The following is an 18581-nucleotide window of genomic DNA, read 5'->3' on the forward strand; positions in this document are numbered from 1 at the left end:
TAAAGGAAGGCTTTATATAAAGCAGCTTAGCAATTAGGAATAGGTTTTTATTATTTAAGGTGTATATATAGATAGCTAGGTAATACCTTTATATATTATTATAAAAAGTAAATATTACCTCCTCTTTTAGTATACTAATAGCTATTTTCTAGCTATATAGTGTATCTATTTAAGCAAAAATAGATAAATAATAAATAATATTAGCCTAAATTAGCTATAATACTTTAATTAGTATATAAAGACTTATGTAAAAGGCTTTTATTACCTCTTAATCCTTAATAGTTATAATAGCTATAAATTAACTAACTTTAATAAATACTATAAGAAATAAAGTATTATTACTTTCTATATACCTCCCTATTTATTTTATAAGCTTTAGCCTCTTAATATTAAGTACTTTAGCTTATTAAAGTACTTATATAGTAAAAAAAATAAGAAGATAATATAGATGTAGATTTTATATATTACTAAGGATAACTTTTTTTCTACTTTTAAAGTAGCATTCTTTACCTTAATAGGTAAAAATAATATATAAGCTAGTTTTAAATAAGTAGGCTTTATACTTTTTAACTCTAAAGTAGTTCTTTTTTACTTAAATTTTAAGCTAAAGATGCTAATACTATTAAACTTATAGCTAAGTAGCTAAGGCTTTTAAAACATAAAGATACTAACTATAGCACTAAAGGGTATATAAAGTGCTTTCTTCTTTAAAAAGAAGATTTAGGTATATTAAGGTAGCTTACTAACACCTTTATATAAAGTAGTTAACCTATAAGCAAAAGGTATTAGTAAGTTAGTCTACTAACTAGCTTTTATTAAAGCTAAAAACTATAGGCTTTATATAGCAAATAGGGTATTAAGTAAGCATTAGAAGGTAAAAAAAACCTAACTACAACTTAGAGGGTTACTTAATACTACTAAAGTAGAGGTACTATAAAGAGAAAAGGATGTAGTTAATGCTAGAGGAGAGAATAACTTTTAGAAGGAAGGTTATATAAAAGGTGCTAAACTACACGCACAACGCTATAGCAATTACAGAGAGTCTAGATATAATGCATAAACCTATAAAGTAGTTTAGGATAGTAATAAAGAAGAGGATAATAAGTAGTTTTAATTAATTTTATATATTGTAGTTTAATTAACTTATATAAAAGGTAGAAAGGTAGGAAAAGTAGCTTACTTACTATATTAGCTTGCTTGCTACATAGGTATATTATCTAAAGTTTATAATATTTCTAAAGTAGTTATAAAGTATACTAAAGGTTTTTAACTAGATTTTATAAGTTGTTTTTATATTTATAGCCTTTTTATTTAATAAGATATTTATTATAACTATCTTTATTTTTATAGGTAATAATTTATTTAACTTTATACTTTATTTAGTTTATTAAGTTTAATAATAATGCAGTCTTTAGTATATAATTTTTATAGTACTAGTTTAAAAAGTATAATATAAAAACTAAGTAGATTTTTATTATATTAAGTAGTTTTAGTTTATAGTTAACTAATAAGACCTTTTTAAGGATTTTAAAACGTTTAAGTTTTTTATAATTTAACTTATTATACTAAGAATAAAGAAGCTTATCTATAAAAATACCTATATGCTTATATACATATATCTTTATAACTAAAAGAGATATAAGTAAAGGGTTTTAATATTTAAAATCCTTATAAATTTAGCTATAGAATAGTGTATTATTTATCTGCATATCTTATACATAAGGATTTACAGACATACTAGTCTGTATAAAGACTAGTATTAACATTCTAAGTAAGCCCTACATACTAAGGACTTTAACCCTATATACTAGATAAATACACTATACTATAAGCGTATTTTTACATCTAATAATGTATATTAATAATCTAGGATTTTATTCTTTAGGCAAAAGTATAAATAAAGGGTTTTCCCTCTTCTATGTTACCTTAGAACTTAGACCTTATGCATATATGCATACATACAATATACAGACTTTCTGCTTACACTTTTAAGTTACTCTTATCTACCTTATCTTATCCTTATCTATAATATCCTATCTTATCTACCTACCTTATTCTTACTTTTATACACTAAGTAGAGAGGTAATATTAGCCTACAATAATAATATATAGCAGAATGCTGTAGCCTTATAAATTAATAGCCTAAATAACTATAACTTATTCCTTATTACTAAGTTACACTATTTTTATATTTAAACGCCTTTTAGCACTTATTATAACTATTCTAAATGCAATCTAGCCTATTATAAAGCTAGTCTTATTAAAGTTGTAAATATTAAATGCATTAATACTATATTTTGCAATTATGTTCTTTATAAGGTTAAACTAGCTCCAAATAACCTTTAAATCTTTATATTAGGCTTTCTTATAATTATACTTACAAAAGAAATGCATCTAAAGCTATAGTTATTGCTTTATAAAGTTTAAGGCCTAGCGCTTCCTAATAGGTAATGCATTATAGTTAGCAAGCAGTTAATTAGCTATTTCTTTAATACTACTAATTTAGGGAGGAAACAATTAGGAGTCTAGGTCTAGAATATACTTAACTAGCTTATCCTCTTTAAGATCTATTAAATTCTATAAGTTTAGTATAGTATTGCATTATAATAGTATCTTATTTAACTAAGTGCCTAGGGTCCTATACAGGACTAAATAGATCTTAGCTGCAGCTCTAATACTAAGATTTAGGTCTTTTTAGATAGCTTAAATAGCTAAAGTTAATTAGGCTTCTTTATTTAATAACTGTATTGTTGTTAGTAGATAAATACGTCTTAAATATAGAATTTTTAGATAGTTGCAGTTAAGTAGGCAGCTTGCTTATATAGGCAGCTGTAAGAGTATAGCTAAAGGCACTTAACTAGGTAGGGTTCTACTAGAAAGGTAGGTATCCCTCTATTGTGTAACTTTTGCTTAAAGATTCTAACTACATAAAGAATCTTCCTTTAAGGTGTAGAAGAGAGGTTGTAGCCTATACATCCTAGCTAAGGTATCTCTAACTAATTGCTTAGCTAAACCCTTATAATTACCTCCCTCTTTTAGGCCTTAGTCCTTAAGGCTATAAGGTCTAAATTAAGGTTTCTTTAGCGCTGCATTACTATACTAACGTTATTATAATAGTTAATTATTATAAGTTTTATCTTTTTGTATAGTATTATTTTATTTAAGGGTTACTAATACTTTTAGTAAGCTACTTTTATTAGTAAGCTTCTTTATAATTTAAATGCATCTATTAATGCTTTTATTACTGTAATTTTAGTATTACCTTATATATTTTTATGTTTTTAGGTCTTTATTATTATAATAGTTACTTCCCCCTCTATTTATAATAGTTCTTTAAGCAGCTATTATATATAAGTAGTTAGGATAAATATACTTTTTTTGTATATCTACCTTAATAGTCCCTTTAGTTCTATTAATTTTAAAAAAATTTCCTTTTTTCTTTATGCTCTTCTTATATACTTTTATTTATTGCTTATTAACTAGTAATTCCTTTTTAGTTTTCTTACTCCTTTTCTTTACATTCCTCTTTATTAACTTACTTTTAATAAGCTTTTGCTTATTATAAGCGTTATTCTTTATATTACAAACGTTATTAAGGCTAAGTATAAGCTTAAAGAGGGTTTCTTTAAGCTTAGTAGTAATAGTTTGCTATATATTAACTATCTTAGTTAGCTTTATTATAATATTAATAAGCTTACTTATTATATAAGTACTTATACTACTTACTATATTACTTATATTATTAATTATAAGAAGTCTTTTATAGTATGTATTTCTCCCTACTTTTAGTAATTATTTATTAATACTAACTTTTAAATAGGTTTTTTGCAAACTTTAGGGTGCTACCTAAAAGACTTAAAATACTTTTACTAATTACTATATTTATAACTTAAATAATAAGCTTTTGCTTTATAAGTGCTAGCGCATTATTACTGCTTTTAAGCGCCTTTCTACTGCTTAAGTTAAAATAGCTTAATATATTACTAATTCTTTATAAAGTAGTCTTTATAGTATTAATATTAATTAGATAACTATTTAAAAGCTTATTACTAATTATAAGCATTTAAGCTTTTTAGCTTTAATTAATATAAGTCTTATTTTTAATAGCTTTTTAAGCTTTTGCTACTAACTTTTATGTTAAACTAGAATCCTAACTAATAAAGATAATATTATAAGGTACCTTAATCAGTTGCAGCCTACCTATATTTATAATAATAGTAAAGTAATTGCTTTTTAATTAATTTTAAAGTTTCTTATTTATAATTACTATTTTATCTACTATTTTAGTAATTATAAGTATAATCTTAAGAAGTTTAAGAAGTAGACTGCATTTTATACTCTACTTTCTACTTTTATAAGTAACTTAGTTTCTACTTATACTATTACTATTACTAAGTTAATGCTTATTGCTTATAGTGCTAGTATAGCTACTCTTTAGAAGCATACTAATAATATATAATTTACCTTAAAGAAGGGTTTTACTTTATAGAAGCATTATTAATCCCTCTTTAAATTACCTACTACTTAAGCTTTTATTTACTAGTGTAGTTATTATGCTATAGCTACTAACTATTTACCTTCTCTTAATAAAGATAAAGACTTTAAGCTTAAGAAGCTTATTTAGAATTATATTCCTACTAAGAAATCTACTTTAAGCTTTAAGCTAGAGTCTTCTTTATAATCCTTTACTAATAGACCTTCTTCTCCTTATATTAAGAAGCTTTAGTTTTCCTTAAAGCCTCTTTCTGTTTTAAGTTTTAAGCTAGTATTGCTTTTATAATCCCTTACTAATAATCCCCCTCCTCTTAAGGTTTAAAAGCCTTAGCTTTCTCTTAAGCTTAGTTCTACTTCTTTAAGCTTTTTTATCTCTATTAGCTTATTAAGTAATTATTCTAATTCTTTTAACTGCTTTTAGGATTATTACCTTCTTTTAGTTACCTTTTATAATACCTATAGTAATAAGGATATAGTAGAGATTTATAAGATTTGCTAATGTATTAGTATTATTTTTATAGTATATACTGCTTGTAAATATAATAGCATTAACTTTATTAGTTAGGTTCTCTTTATTTCTTATACTAAGCGTTATTATCTTAAAAAGTATAATACCTATAAGGTAGAAGCTTAAATAGAAACCCTAGCTTTAGGTATAAAGTAGGTTAACTTTAATGCTAAGAATAAGAATAAGGATAAAAATAAAAGTACTTAGCTATTAGCAATAGTTTATTAATTAACCTAAAGTCTTTACTATATTAGATTTTAATTTCTAGTAGTCTTAGCTAATTATATAATAATAGGTATTTAATAAAGGCTTATTAATAAAGTTATAATTAGTTTTATTTATAATATATTAGTATATTTACTAGTTTTTATAGTAGCTAGGGCTATTTTTACCTATAGCTTAGTAATAGTATATTATTTAGAATTAAGTATTATCCTATTTCTTATAGGTCTTTTATATATACTTATTATAGCTTTAGACTTTATTTTAAGCGTTTTCTATATAGTAGATTAGTTTTTAGGTATTATATTTTACTAGCTATCCTACCTACTTAACTAAATACTTTTAGTTATTACTATATCTCTAGTAAGCTACAACCTCCTCTACTTCTTATTCTTTAGAGGCTTCTTTTAACTTTAGAAGATTTACTAGGCTTTTATTATCCTTTTAGTAAGCTGTTTATAGTTTAATAAGGCTTACTAAGAAGATATTATACATCTTTTAGTACTATTCTAGTAGATATACCTAGTAGGCTTAAGTACTAATCCTTTTTGTAATTATAACTTAAATAAATCTTAGTGCTAATTTCCTATTTTTAAACTAAAAGTTTCTTATTAATAGTCTTATAATCTTTTTATAGTAGTACTTCTTTAGCTAGTGCTTTTAATTATAATACTTAGCTTAGGATTTTATAGCAACCTGCTATTACTATACTACTTTATCTTTAACTGCTTTTATCTTTTAAATTTTTTCTTTTATACTAGTAATAGTAATATAATTACTTATTAGAATATACTTTATACTTTAGAGATAGTATTTATATAAAGCTATTATTAGAATTATTTTAATAGTAGTATAGTAACTATTATTATAAGCAAACTCTACTTTACTAAGTTATACTAACTATCTCTTTAATAAACTATTAGTATATAAATAAAAGAACCTTTTTAAAGTTTAATAAACTTACTTAGTTTGTTTATCTATCTATAGGTAGTATACTATTAATAGTTAGCATTTAATTACCTATTCTTAAGTAAATTCTTTTTAGATCTTACTTATATATAGTTTATCCTTATTACTAATAATACCTTTTAGTATACTAAAATAGCACTTTATCCTTTTATAAATAAGTTATACTAACTATACTATATTTAGCATCTTTACTATAGGTATAAATATTACAAACTTTATTATCTTATATATAGTAATTAAAATGCAGTTATATTTAATGCTGTTTTTATAAAGGCTTAGTAGTAGCCTTATAGTAAAATCTATTAAGATCTTCTAAAATAGATATACTAGCATTAAAAGTAGTTATAGTTAGCTATATAGCTTATACTATAAAGTCTTAACGCCTTAGTATGCTTAGTAGCTTTATATATAGTTTTATACTAACTTCCTAATATTTTTTTAGTAGAACTTCCTTATTACTAGCTTTAATATTTTTATAATACCTATATATCTTAATCTAAGGTTATTATAGTATTACTAAAAGATCTCTATTTGTAGTATTAGTACCTTTAGAATAATTAGTCTTCTTTTAAAGAAAAGTATACCTTATTTATTAAAAGTATAACTTTTACTGCTTCTAGCTGCACCTTAAACCTTTACTGCTTAAGTCTAATAGAACTTATCTTTAGCCTATAGTCTATAGACTATATTCTCTAAAGCGCTAAGTAGTTAGTTGCTAAATGCTATTTTACTTATTATAAGTTGCTTTATAACTAAGTATAAAATGTATTACTTTAAAATAATAACTTTAGCTTTATCTAACTTCTTAGTATTCTTAAACTACTATTAGTAAGCATTTATTATGCTTTCTTTTACCTTCTAGCTTTAGGTCTTAATAACTATAATTATTATATATTTATTAGTATACCTTATAGTATGCTACTAATATAAGGGTAAAAAGCCTCTACTTACTAACTTAGCCTTTTTATTGCTATTAAAGATTTAGAAAGATGCTTATATAGCATTAATATATACTTATAAAACCTTATTACTACTTTCTATTTATACAATCTTTTAATGCATCTCCTTTAGGAGCTTATTAATAAGATTTAGTTTTTAGGCTAAGGTTAAAAGAATATCTATATAAAGTATATTCCCCTCTATATAGTCTAGCCTCTTAAATAAACTATCTACTAGGTTAGTCTTTTTTAGTTAGTACTTTAGGTTAAATTTAAATGCTAAAAGCTTATATACTTATTAGGAAAGTCTCTTTTAAAGATCTCTTACTAAGGTGCTAATAACTTCTTTTAGTACCTAGTAATCTATAAAAATAAGAAACTTATTTAATAGTCTTTATAAGTAGTAAGCTTAATGCTTAAGTCCTTTAATAATAGTAAGTAATTTCTATTACCTTATATACTATTACTATTTTATATTTAATAGCTTTTATAACTAGTAGGTAATAGGCTGCTATTACCTTTCTACTATATAAAATAGTATAGTGCTAACTACTTTAGTTAATATATCTATTTTAACTTTTATTAGCTAAAGGAGGTTTTAGTATATTAATATAGTTATAAAGCAGAAAGCTTACTTTAGGTAAGTAAAAGCCTTCTCTACTAAATTAGTTTAAGTAAAAGCAGACTTTTTATTTATACTCTTTAGTAGCTTTATTATTAAGGTTATAATTACTAAGTATTTACTACTAAATTTCTAATAGAAGTTTTAAAACCTTAAAAAGACTTAAAGGTTTTTAATAGATGTAGGTATTAACTACTTAGTAATAGCCTAAATATAAGACTGCTCTATCTTTACTCTATTTTAAGTAATTATATACCTTAGGAATTTAATTTTATCTTTATAAAACTTATACTTAAAAAGCTTAGTATATAGCTTAAACTATTTTAGCTTTTTAAAAACCTTATAAAGATCTTTTATATGCTACTTATATATCTATAAATAGATTATAATATTATTTAAATAAGTAATATAGTATAAATTAAGTAGCTTAGTAAGTATTTAGTAAATATATGCTTAGAATATAGCTAGTATATTAGTAAGCTTAAATAGTATTATAGTATACTTAAAGTAACTATATTTTATCTAAAAGACTGTTTTCTATCTATCTTTCTTCTTAATTTAAATTTAGTAGTATGCTTCCTTAAGGTCTATTTTTAATATAAACTTAGCTTTACTAAGTCTATTTAATAGTTTACTAATTAGTAGAAAAAGGTAATAGTTTTTAATAGTTACTTTATTAAGACTATAGTAATCTATATAAAGGTGTAATAACCTATTCTTCTTAAGCATAAATAGGACTAAGGCTTCTACCTTACTTACTAATAGTTAGATTTACCTTTAAGCTTTTATTTTATTTAAGTATATATAAAGCTTCTTTAGCTGCCTTTTCTTTAGTAGGTATAAAAAGCTAAAAGAAGGCTTTATTTCTAGCAATAAGTTAATAGTATACTCTACTTTATTAAGCTTATTAAAAGTCTTTACTACTTCTTTATTAAAGACATTAGCTATATTTAATAGTTTTAGTAGTAGTACTACCTTATTAACCTTAAGTAATAGTATAGTATTAACTATTACTTTTTTATCTCTTAAGATATAAAGTAAATAAGCCTTTTAGCTATTTTTAATTACCTCTTGCGTAAATACTATAGGTTTAGTAATAAAGATATATTTCTAGCTTTATATATTTAATACTATATTAATAATAATACTCTTTTAGCTTATTAAGTATTATGCTAGCAGTAGGTCTACTACCTCCTTTAGCCTTAAGGCTTTAGCAAATAGTTACTAAAGCTTTTAAAGGTATCTTTATAAATTAAGGAGAAAGAAGGTTAGCTAGTATGCTTTTTTTAGCTTAAACGTCTTATTATAAAAAGACTTTAGAGCTAAAGCTCTAGCCTCTATAGGTTTTAGCTTTAGGTATTATGCTAAATGCAAGCTAATAAAATTAACTTAAAAGTATATATTTATATCTATTTATACTAATTATTTATAAAGCTTTTAAAAAATAATTACTTTATTTATAGTAGTAGTCTTAATAAGGACTTATTTTATAAGTATAGTAGAAATAGGCTTTTTTGCTACACCTACTTATTTTCTAATAAGTTAACTTCCTCCTTAAGGTATACCTAAATTACTTAAATTTTAGCTTAAGAATAGCTATATTATAAACTTATAAGCATACTATTAGCATTTAGTTTTTTTAAATTTTATAGCTAAAAGTACTTAGCTTTAATATAGCTTATTTTCTTATAATAAAAATACTTTATAGGTTTTATAGGTATTAGCGCTAAATAAAAATATAAAGTAAATTTTTAGTAAAGCTGCAGTAATTTCTTTAACTTCTTATAACTATTATATAACTAAAACCTTTAAAATAGAGGTAGCTTAAAAGATAGTTTTATTATAGTTACTTCTTTCTTTTAGCTATCTTTTTATAATGCTTTAATACCTTTCTTATTATAAACTAACTATAGGCATTTTACTTCTTAAGCTATATATTAAACCTTTTTAATTAAAACCTTTTAATAGATTATTTTATTCTAAAGGTAACTAAAAAGTCTAAAGAAGAAGTTATAAGCTTTTAACTTAAATTTATATAAATTCTTTATACTTAAGTTTTAGTAGATTACTAACTATTTAAAGAAGAACTAGCTAGGTATCTACTTATCTTATTAATATTTATATTATAGCTTCTTTTAGTAATCTCTTTTTTAAGTATTTTAGTTAAAGTGCTATTAATAAATAAACATTAAAAATAATTTTTATATAAGAGGTTCTTTAAGGCTTTACTTATAATTTCTTTACTATAATTATAGTAATAAAAATAACTTAGAAAAAGCTTATTCTATATGCTGCTTAGCTATACTGCTTATATAAAGGTAATTTCCTACCTTAATAGGAATAATTTAGTTTGCTACTTAAGTGCTAGTAGCCTCTTTTTTAATAACCTTATAGTTATAAAATAAAGGTTTTTTATAGTCTTATTAAGATAGCTTTTATGCTAAATAGTTAATAAGCTTTTAAAGTAATAGCTTTTAAGCTTTATAGTTAAGCTACTACTATTTATACTTTATAATACTTTATTTTATAATAAACTATATAGTAGTTTATATTAACTATATTATAAATATAACTATTTTATTTTTAAGTTTTAGCGCTTTACTTATACCTTTAGTTTAATAATAAGGTGCTAGTAAGCTTTTACTAAAGAATCTATTATTTATATTATCTTACTATATACTTAAGGTTATAATTCCCTTAAAAAGAATCTAACTTAAAAGCTTTTTTAATAAGTTAGCTAAATCTCTTTTTATTTAGCTAAAAGTTAATAATACCTTATATTTTACTTAATAGTAGGAACACTTTAGCTCTATAAATATTAAAAATTGCAGCTTATTAATACTAGCAGCTCTTTAGTAGTTAATTACTATAAATCCTAATATACTTAAAGTAAATTTATTACTCCTTTTTATTTTAAACTTATACTAGTTACTTTAAAGAGGTAGAAGCAAAAGAATTATAAGAGTATAGCTAAAAGCACTTAACTAGTTAGGGTTCTACTAGAAAGGTAAGTATCCCTCTATTGTATAACTTTTGCTTAAAGATTTTAACTACATAAAGAATCTTTCTTTAAGGTGTAGAAGAGAGGTTGTAGCTTATGCGTTCTAGCTAAGGTATCTTTAACTAGTTACCTAGCTAAACCTTTATAGCAGCTTGCTTATTAACTACATTAGTACTTTTTACTAGTAACTAATATTATAAACCTCTTATTAAGTATATAACTAATTACTATATCCTCTAAAGACTTAATCTTTTTAGTATAACTTATAGTACTATTTAATAGCACTATTACCTTAGCTTCTGCTAATAGATACTACTATAGAAAGCTAACTATAACATCTAGTAGGCAACTTACTATATATATACATTATATATATTAAGTATATAATTATTATTAACTACATTATATATACTAGATGCACCTTACTATCTAACTAAGCCTTTAGCAGCCCCTTTTTTTAGGCGCCTAATAAGTCTTTATAAAGCCTACTACCTAGGATAATGCCTAGAGGAGGCCCTTTCTTACTGCTAGACAGCCTAGGCGTGCTAGCTAATATACTCTATTTCTAAAGTGTCTATAATAACCTGCTTTATACAGGCCTCTAATTTAATAAATTCTCTTAATCTTTTTAGACCTTAGAGTTGTAAAAGTTAAGCTATAGGGCGTTAGTTTTATTAGTAGTAAGTAGGTTTCACTTAGACTAAAATAAGTTAGAACTTAGTAGGGGTAGCCTTTTGTACCCTTGCACCTACTTGTACCTGTTGTTTGTACATGCTCCCCACTGTTACACTGCCCACCAAACTATCCGTACACATCACCCACTGTACCATGAGCGAACGTTTCAGTTCTATCTCGCCGGCGCTGCTGCCGAACCTGGCACGACAATACGATGTGGTCTCACTCTCGTGGCTATCCGTGTAACCGCCTTGGCTTCTTCGCAAAGATACTGGCCCTACTTTATGCGCAAGCATCAAGCCAGTCAAGGGTCCCCGATGGCTCTCTTGTTGGCTTGCAATCGGGCAATTGCGAATTCAAAACGATCAACTATATTACCCATACGCTCCCGCAACAATGCCTGAGAACGAGCTGGCCGGGTGACAAGGTGACTGCCGATGGTGCAACTCCTACCAACGACAGCACGCGAACCTTGCCCAAAGACTCGACAGATCAAGCGACGCCCATGCCGGAGTTCTCTGCGACCGGGCACTCTGAAACAGCCGTCACTGCGAGCCCATCCTTCAAAGATACTGCGATTGATGACGAACCTACTCCAAGACCGTTCATGTCATTTGAAGATTGGAAGGAGATGATGCTGCGCAAGGCCGGACAAGACCCTTCGGAACTCAAGTCCCGGAAGACGGCCGACCGTGGTATGGAGACCGACAGGGCCACGAAGAACTTGGGTCTAGATAGCCTCGGGGACGATGGCGAGATTGATATCAACTTTGACGTCGTTTCAGAAAAGATTAGCAACATCGCATCAGCACCCCAAGCGACAGCCACCGAAGTTGCAACGTCTGAGCAACAGCAAGACCCAGTTTTGTACGACGATGGCCGGACTCAATATTACCGAAGCAAGGATGCAGGAAAAACTTGCAAAGAAAGGTTTTCCTATTCCTCTTTTGATGCAGGTGCAACAGTACTCAAGACCAATCAAGGGGCAAAGAATGCCAAAGCAATCCTTCTTGAGAACAAGGATTCATACATGCTGCTAGAATGCTCAGCCGAGAACAAGTTTGTCATTGTTGAGCTCAGTGATGACATTCTGGTTGACACAGTGGTACTGGCCAACTTTGAATTCTTCTCAAGCATGATACGGCACTTCCGAGTCAGCGTGAGCGACAGGTATCCTGTCAAAGTCGATAAGTGGAAAGATCTTGGCACTTTCGAGGCAAAGAACTCTCGGGACATCCAGCCTTTTCTCGTCCAAAACCCTCTGATATGGGCAAAATATGTCAGGATTGAGTTTCTGACACACTACGGCAACGAATTTTACTGCCCTGTCTCCCTCCTTCGCGTTCATGGTACACGGATGCTTGAGTCTTGGAAGGATCAGGAAACGGCGGCCGAGGACGAGGAGGTGGTGGACGAACCCCTTGCCGAACTGACCGGACCCGCGAGTGGCAACACGGCTGGTGAGAGCATTGACGGGCAAGAAAACGCACCGATGGCAGCTGTTGAAGAAACAGCTCAAGACATAAGCTCCGCCGTCTCGGCGGATCCGCTGATGCCCAGTCACATATTTCGTCCCTCTGAGGGCGGAAACCCATCTTGCTTAAGACCAATCAGTCCTGTATATTCTCCGATCACAAACCCAACGGGTACCGAATCACAGAGAATTCATCAGGATTCGGATCATGTCGCTGGCCAGGTCAGTTGTGACATGGAAAGGTCTACTGACCAGCATCCCCAGAACAAATCGACGTCTGTCTCAGCGCCGGATCCTCGCTACGCCGAGCGGCACCCAACGCCGTCCTCAGCACCGGCTCTGTCTGCTGGCGCATATGCAAGCAGTGCCAACACGGAAGCGAAGACGGGAGGACCAGGTGACAACACCTCTTCTACCAAGGCATCCCCACAAGCCACCCCACCGGCTCGGAACAAGAACAACTCAACTGCGGCGGCCGCATCTCCAACCGTCCAGGAAAGCTTCTTCAAAGCGGTCAGCAAGCGTCTCCAGTATCTCGAATCCAATGTTTCGTTGTCGCTCAAGTACATCGAGGACCAATCTCGGTCCTTGCAGGAGACTCAGCTACTGGCGGAGAGGAAACAATTATCGCGAATAGACGTTTTCCTTGATAGCCTCAATCATACTGTACTTTCGGAGCTCCGGACTGTCCGCCAGCAGTACGACCAGATATGGCAGTCCACTGTCATTGCGCTAGAGAGTCAACGGGAGCAATCCCAGAGGGAGACGGTGGCTCTCAGCTCTCGGCTTAACATCCTTGCTGACGAGGTCGTCTTTCAGAAGCGGATGGCGATAGTACAGGCGATACTACTCCTTTCATGCCTCATACTAGTCATATTCTCCCGAGCAATGACCCAGCCCATCCTGACAGGTTCCTTTGACCTTGGAAGGTCTCCGAGCCTCAACCACCCGCTACCTGGCCCTACCACAGAGCGCCGCCTTGGGGGTGCGTACATCCCTAGGTATGACACATTCGGACGGCCGCTCGACAACGGCATTCCCGGCGAAAGTGACCCTTCCGACAGGAGTCCGGGTGTCCGCCGATCCCTACCAACAGTGCCAGCACGGCTCCTGACGCCGACATCGGATTCTGGGTACAGTCGCTGCGCAGACGCGAACGTGACACCTGAGCTGCTTCCAGTGGAAGAATTTATGGAGAGTGATCCCGACGGCAGCTACCGCGATTCTTCACCCGGCTCCGACGTCCGCTCCCCCAATGATGAAGCATTCATGGTAGAGAATGCCAAACTGGATGGGCATGGATTTTCAGATGAGGGTCCAGTCGAATCGACCCCAGCCCTTGTGGACTCGTTGCTAGAGGCAGATTCTACCTCTGTGTATCCATCCAAACACCGCGGAAACCTTCCTTCTACGATTCGCAAACCGCTCCCGGCTTTGCCCGAGTACCCTCTTTGAGAAACAGCATGCCAACAATGCCTTTTCAACACAATTCACCTCTAGATCAGGTTGGTCCTTACTGGCTGGCCCCCTTGTCGAGACCGTCAGAGGTCGAGTGTCCGTGCTGTCCCGACTGCCAACTTTACACAAGCCTTAGCTTCGGATGCGCTTTAGAAACAAAACATCAGTTCCATGACGCTGCAGTCTCTCGATTTGTAGCATAGGTCAAGAGAAGGCATGGGTGGTCTGTGACAATGGTCTTAGGAGCGGAGAATACAGCCATGATATCGCAGCAGAATCTAGCTAGCTACTAATGATTACACACATTGACGACGCTTCCAGAAAGCTCCTGTATCTATTGCAAGCAAAGTTAAAGCCCCGTGCATGTGGACGAAAACCTTGTGTGCCAATCTCCCACGGTATTATGATGATCCCGGCTGCTTCATCCTCCGACATCCCCCCCAGTTGGTGTTGATAATATGTCTTCTACTGTGAATGGTACATGTACGACTGCATCGAGGCTTCGAAGTCATGCTCCTCGAGCGCGGCCAGTCTCGTACCTCGGTCGTACTGCGAGCGCCGGCGACGCTGTTCGTCACGGAAATGCTGACCAGCGTTCGGTGTGAAAAGCCCTGACAATGGTCAGCGGGGTCTGTCTGTAGTACGGCTGGTTGGGAAAAGCCTTACCAACGTGCTCAGCATTTTCACAGCTTCGCTTCATCTTGGACTGGTTATCTGGCCGCGGAAACGGTTCCTCCTCTCCCGCCAGATCAGGAACTGGTCCATTGGAGGTGTAGAATAACTACGCTTGTGTCAGGTCCGCGGTTGCCCATGCGGGGCGAGGTCGTACCTTTGGGCGATAGTGCGCGGCTTCCAACATCACGGAGCTGTTCCTGAATTTTTGAACGAGACAGTCTTTGCCCTGGATAGCTTCAGGAATATGTCAGTAAGCAACTCAACCTCGCATTCAGAAATGCGGTACTTACTAGCATAGGAAATCTCGGCGACCTTGTCGCTCTTGAAACAATTCCTGACCATCGTCAACCGATCTCATCGCGATCTGGGCAGAACTGGGAAACTTACCATCTTTGGTTACCTCTGATGTTGACAAACTGGACTCGTACTATCAGCAACATCATGTATCTGGGGTCAGTGTGTACCCACGTCAATTATGTCCAGAGGCTGCCAGAGGATATTAGTATGCGCTAGACACAGGCTAGGAGAAAGAAGACTTACGTCAACGAAGTTTATGAACGCATATCCGACACTGTCAGGCGCATGCTGTGTCAGTCCTGATTGCTCTTATTCGTTGACGGTAGAGAACAACATACTTGCAGTCATTTGCAAAATCAATTCGCAGATACATGAAGTCATACTTGCCCCAGCTGGACTCGTCAACAATTCTCTTGAGCATCGCCTGGTCAACTTTGTTTGGAATGTTGCGAAGCATGATCTGAATGCGTAAGCCATGTTCCTCTTAACCCCTGGCTTCCAGCTTACCGTTGTGCGAACATCTGTTCCTTCCCGGATACGGTTCACATCGACATGATTGTGGTGACTCGCAACATTGTAGTAGGGCGACCTGTTGACCCGAGCTGCGTTCTGTCTGCGGGGCTCGCCTCTCACGCCGGAGTGGAAGGAACTCGTCGTGGAAATGCTGCGGGAAGACTGAATGGACATGGGGTTATTAAGCTGGTACCTAGCGGAGTTGGGCATAAGAGGCGGCAGCGGTAGACGGTGGCCGTCGTTGAGCACGTAGGCACCGCTCGGCTGAAACTGCGACTGACAGAGTATGGGCCACATCGCAAAAGGAGGGACCTGAATTCCGTGAGTCGAGTAGGGAGTGTTGGGTCCGGACATGGGCGTTGCATGGCCCACCAGATGCATCGGAGGGGCCGGTTTGGATAGAGCCATTGCCTGGAGAGCGTTTGTCAGATCAACAGGTATGTTGTGGCTGAGGCCGTCGGCTGTGATATCTCTGGTATCTTGGGGCGTCTGAAAGAGGTCACCGGCATCCACGAGCGATACCGTTATATGTGCTCCCTAGATATTAATCAATCTCCGCTCGGGATGATGGGTGCATAAAGGAGATTGATGGCCAAAACTCACCTCGACGACTCTGTTGTCAAGAGCATCCACTGCTGATATGGTTTTAGACGGGTCCTCGAATTGGACGAAAGCCTTGAACACCACTGGATCATGATCTTGATGCACGTAGAACGCAGAGAGTTGACCCTGTGACTGCAGCATGCGCTTGACGGCTACTTCAACGGCGTTCGCATCCAGCAGGCCCAAGGATGTGGCTGAAGCAACAAGAGATAGCCAGGGCCCGAGTTTGTTGGGAACCCGGTACATGTGCTGCGCAGAGATTAGAGAACAGATATCAGTGAAGGGATCAAGAAGGTGTACCTCAGTGAAATTGCCATCTGACAGATACTCGGCTTCAAAATCCGCCTCGGCCCGATGGACGTTGTCATGGATGAGAACAGCATCGCGGATATCACTGAACTGGATAGAGAGTCTGCCTCCCTTGCATTGAACCTGGATTGGTTCCTGAACTAAGAGGCCGAGTCGGTGCAGTTTCTGGGCCCTCGTCAGCATATGCTCGGATACCCATAATGCAAACTGCTTACTGAAAAACATGCGTTCAGGTCGGCCATGCCAAGATTTCGATGAGGTGAACCAATGTTGAGACATCGTGACAATGCAGTCTCGTACTTCCGATCCGGCGAGAACGACTCTTGAATGTGATCAGGGGTGCTGAAGTCTGTGTTTCTCTCAAGGGGGGTCGAGAGAGGCTGAAAGGCAGAGGCAGTGGGCGACAGCTTTTGACGGCCAGAAGCAGAGCTTGCGGTGACGAAAGGGTCTCTCTCAGCAGTGGAGATAACGCTACCAAAGGCGCCTGTGGGAAACCTTGAAGGAGTAGCCCCGAGTGAGTCTTGTGACATAGGTTTCAGGAAACGTGACGATCTGGAGGAACCCTCATCCGGAGAGAAAGCAGTCAATCTCGTGTCAGGCGTTCCTTTGAAGGACTCGCCACCTCCGATAGAGGAGTGTGGAGACGATGGATTGAACATGGCCGTTTCTCGGTTGTGGGCTATCTTTATCCTGTCTCGGGTTGCCTATCGTCAACTGCCTGCTTGAGTTAGTAACGAGACATGGTTCCATTTTGTGAAAGGGAGGAGCAGATGCGAGATATGGCGAAGATAGCAACGCAAGGAGTAGCATGGACTAACCGTTGAAAAGACACAGTCAATGATGCAGACAGTGACACGAGTTCGACTTTCGGTGGTTGACGACAAGCAGCTCTGCCTTATGCAAAATAGGCTTAACGACGACAATAATCGTTCAACCACGTACAGAGAGAAAGTACAGCACTCGGTGAGGTGTATGTAACGGCTGTCCGTAGACAACTACTTTACTTCGAGGTTGGGACGGCGCCAATGTGATGATGGTGGTAGACCTGCGGAACAAGTCGAAGTGGTGGGCTCTACAGGAGCTCAAAACAAGAAGCGAGAAGAAGGAGAGAGATTAATTATAACAAGGAAACGAAGGGGGGGGAGACGTGGCTTGACGGGAGGGATAATAGTCGCGCAGCAGGAAGGAGCGCGTCGCCATATTGAGTGATAGTAGGAAAGGACCCTCGGACAAAGCTGGAAAGGCAACAACGAGAAGTTCGCTTGGGCGGACTAGTACACGCCCGGCAGGCAGACTCTTTCATTGACTCTCTCCTCATCCATTTCGCAAACCTAGTTGTCGTCAAGCAAACCTCGATTGAGGTACAAATAAGACCGGTGACCGCGTTTTCCGAACTCTTTGCTGCCACAGACGATGCCTTCAGTATTATGAACAGGCACTTGGCTCCCACATTAACAAGTGAAGAAAACACAGACCACAAAACCAGCAATCAAACTGGTGTTGTATAGCTACAACTGCAGGCAGGTATCTCGGGGTGCTTTATCTGTGCTTGAAGTTACTCGGTGGATTCTCATTTGTGTTCTTGGGTAGAGATGGATTTTTTACGAGGAACCATACACCTTGAAGTTTTCGTTGTCATAAGAGGGCGTTCGTTATTGGCCAGAAGGAAAGCTCCCGGGACATCTGATACTCACTTTGAGATACCAGAAGACATTGGCATTCTATGTTCAGGTGGGAAAAACACCAGCGTTTCGTCATGCACGGCATGAAACAAGCCTTCCAAAGAGCAATTGAATACTTGATGCCCGAAACAAACCTGCAGA

At 34.3% G+C, this 18581-nt stretch overlaps 2 protein-coding genes across 2 annotated transcripts; one reads left to right on the plus strand and one right to left on the minus strand.

Annotated features, from left to right (window-relative positions):
* The first annotated feature begins 11555 nt into the window (after positions 1 to 11555).
* CDEST_00833 (Putative Galactose-binding-like domain superfamily, SUN domain, SUN domain-containing Suco/Slp1) lies at positions 11556 to 14720 on the plus strand. Its single transcript, XM_062916992.1, has one exon. It carries the CDS (start codon positions 11644 to 11646, stop codon positions 14356 to 14358), a length of 2715 nt encoding a protein of 904 aa, XP_062773043.1. The 5' UTR covers positions 11556 to 11643; the 3' UTR covers positions 14359 to 14720.
* Positions 14721 to 14826: 106 nt separating this feature from the next.
* Positions 14827 to 17417, minus strand: CDEST_00834 (Putative mei2-like RNA recognition, nucleotide-binding alpha-beta plait domain superfamily; the record flags this gene model as incomplete). The annotated part of the gene is made up of 10 exons (XM_062916993.1): positions 14827 to 14972; positions 15028 to 15142; positions 15191 to 15270; positions 15327 to 15370; positions 15424 to 15452; positions 15577 to 15607; positions 15672 to 15793; positions 15841 to 16383; positions 16450 to 16923; positions 16974 to 17417. The coding sequence occupies 10 exons, from the start codon at positions 17415 to 17417 to the stop codon at positions 14827 to 14829; spliced, it is 2028 nt and encodes a 675-aa protein (XP_062773044.1).
* Positions 17418 to 18581: the final 1164 nt, after the last annotated feature.

The sequence above is a fragment of the Colletotrichum destructivum genome, chromosome 1 (genome assembly GCF_034447905.1).
Source record: "Colletotrichum destructivum chromosome 1, complete sequence".
Lineage (NCBI taxonomy): Eukaryota > Fungi > Ascomycota > Sordariomycetes > Glomerellales > Glomerellaceae > Colletotrichum > Colletotrichum destructivum.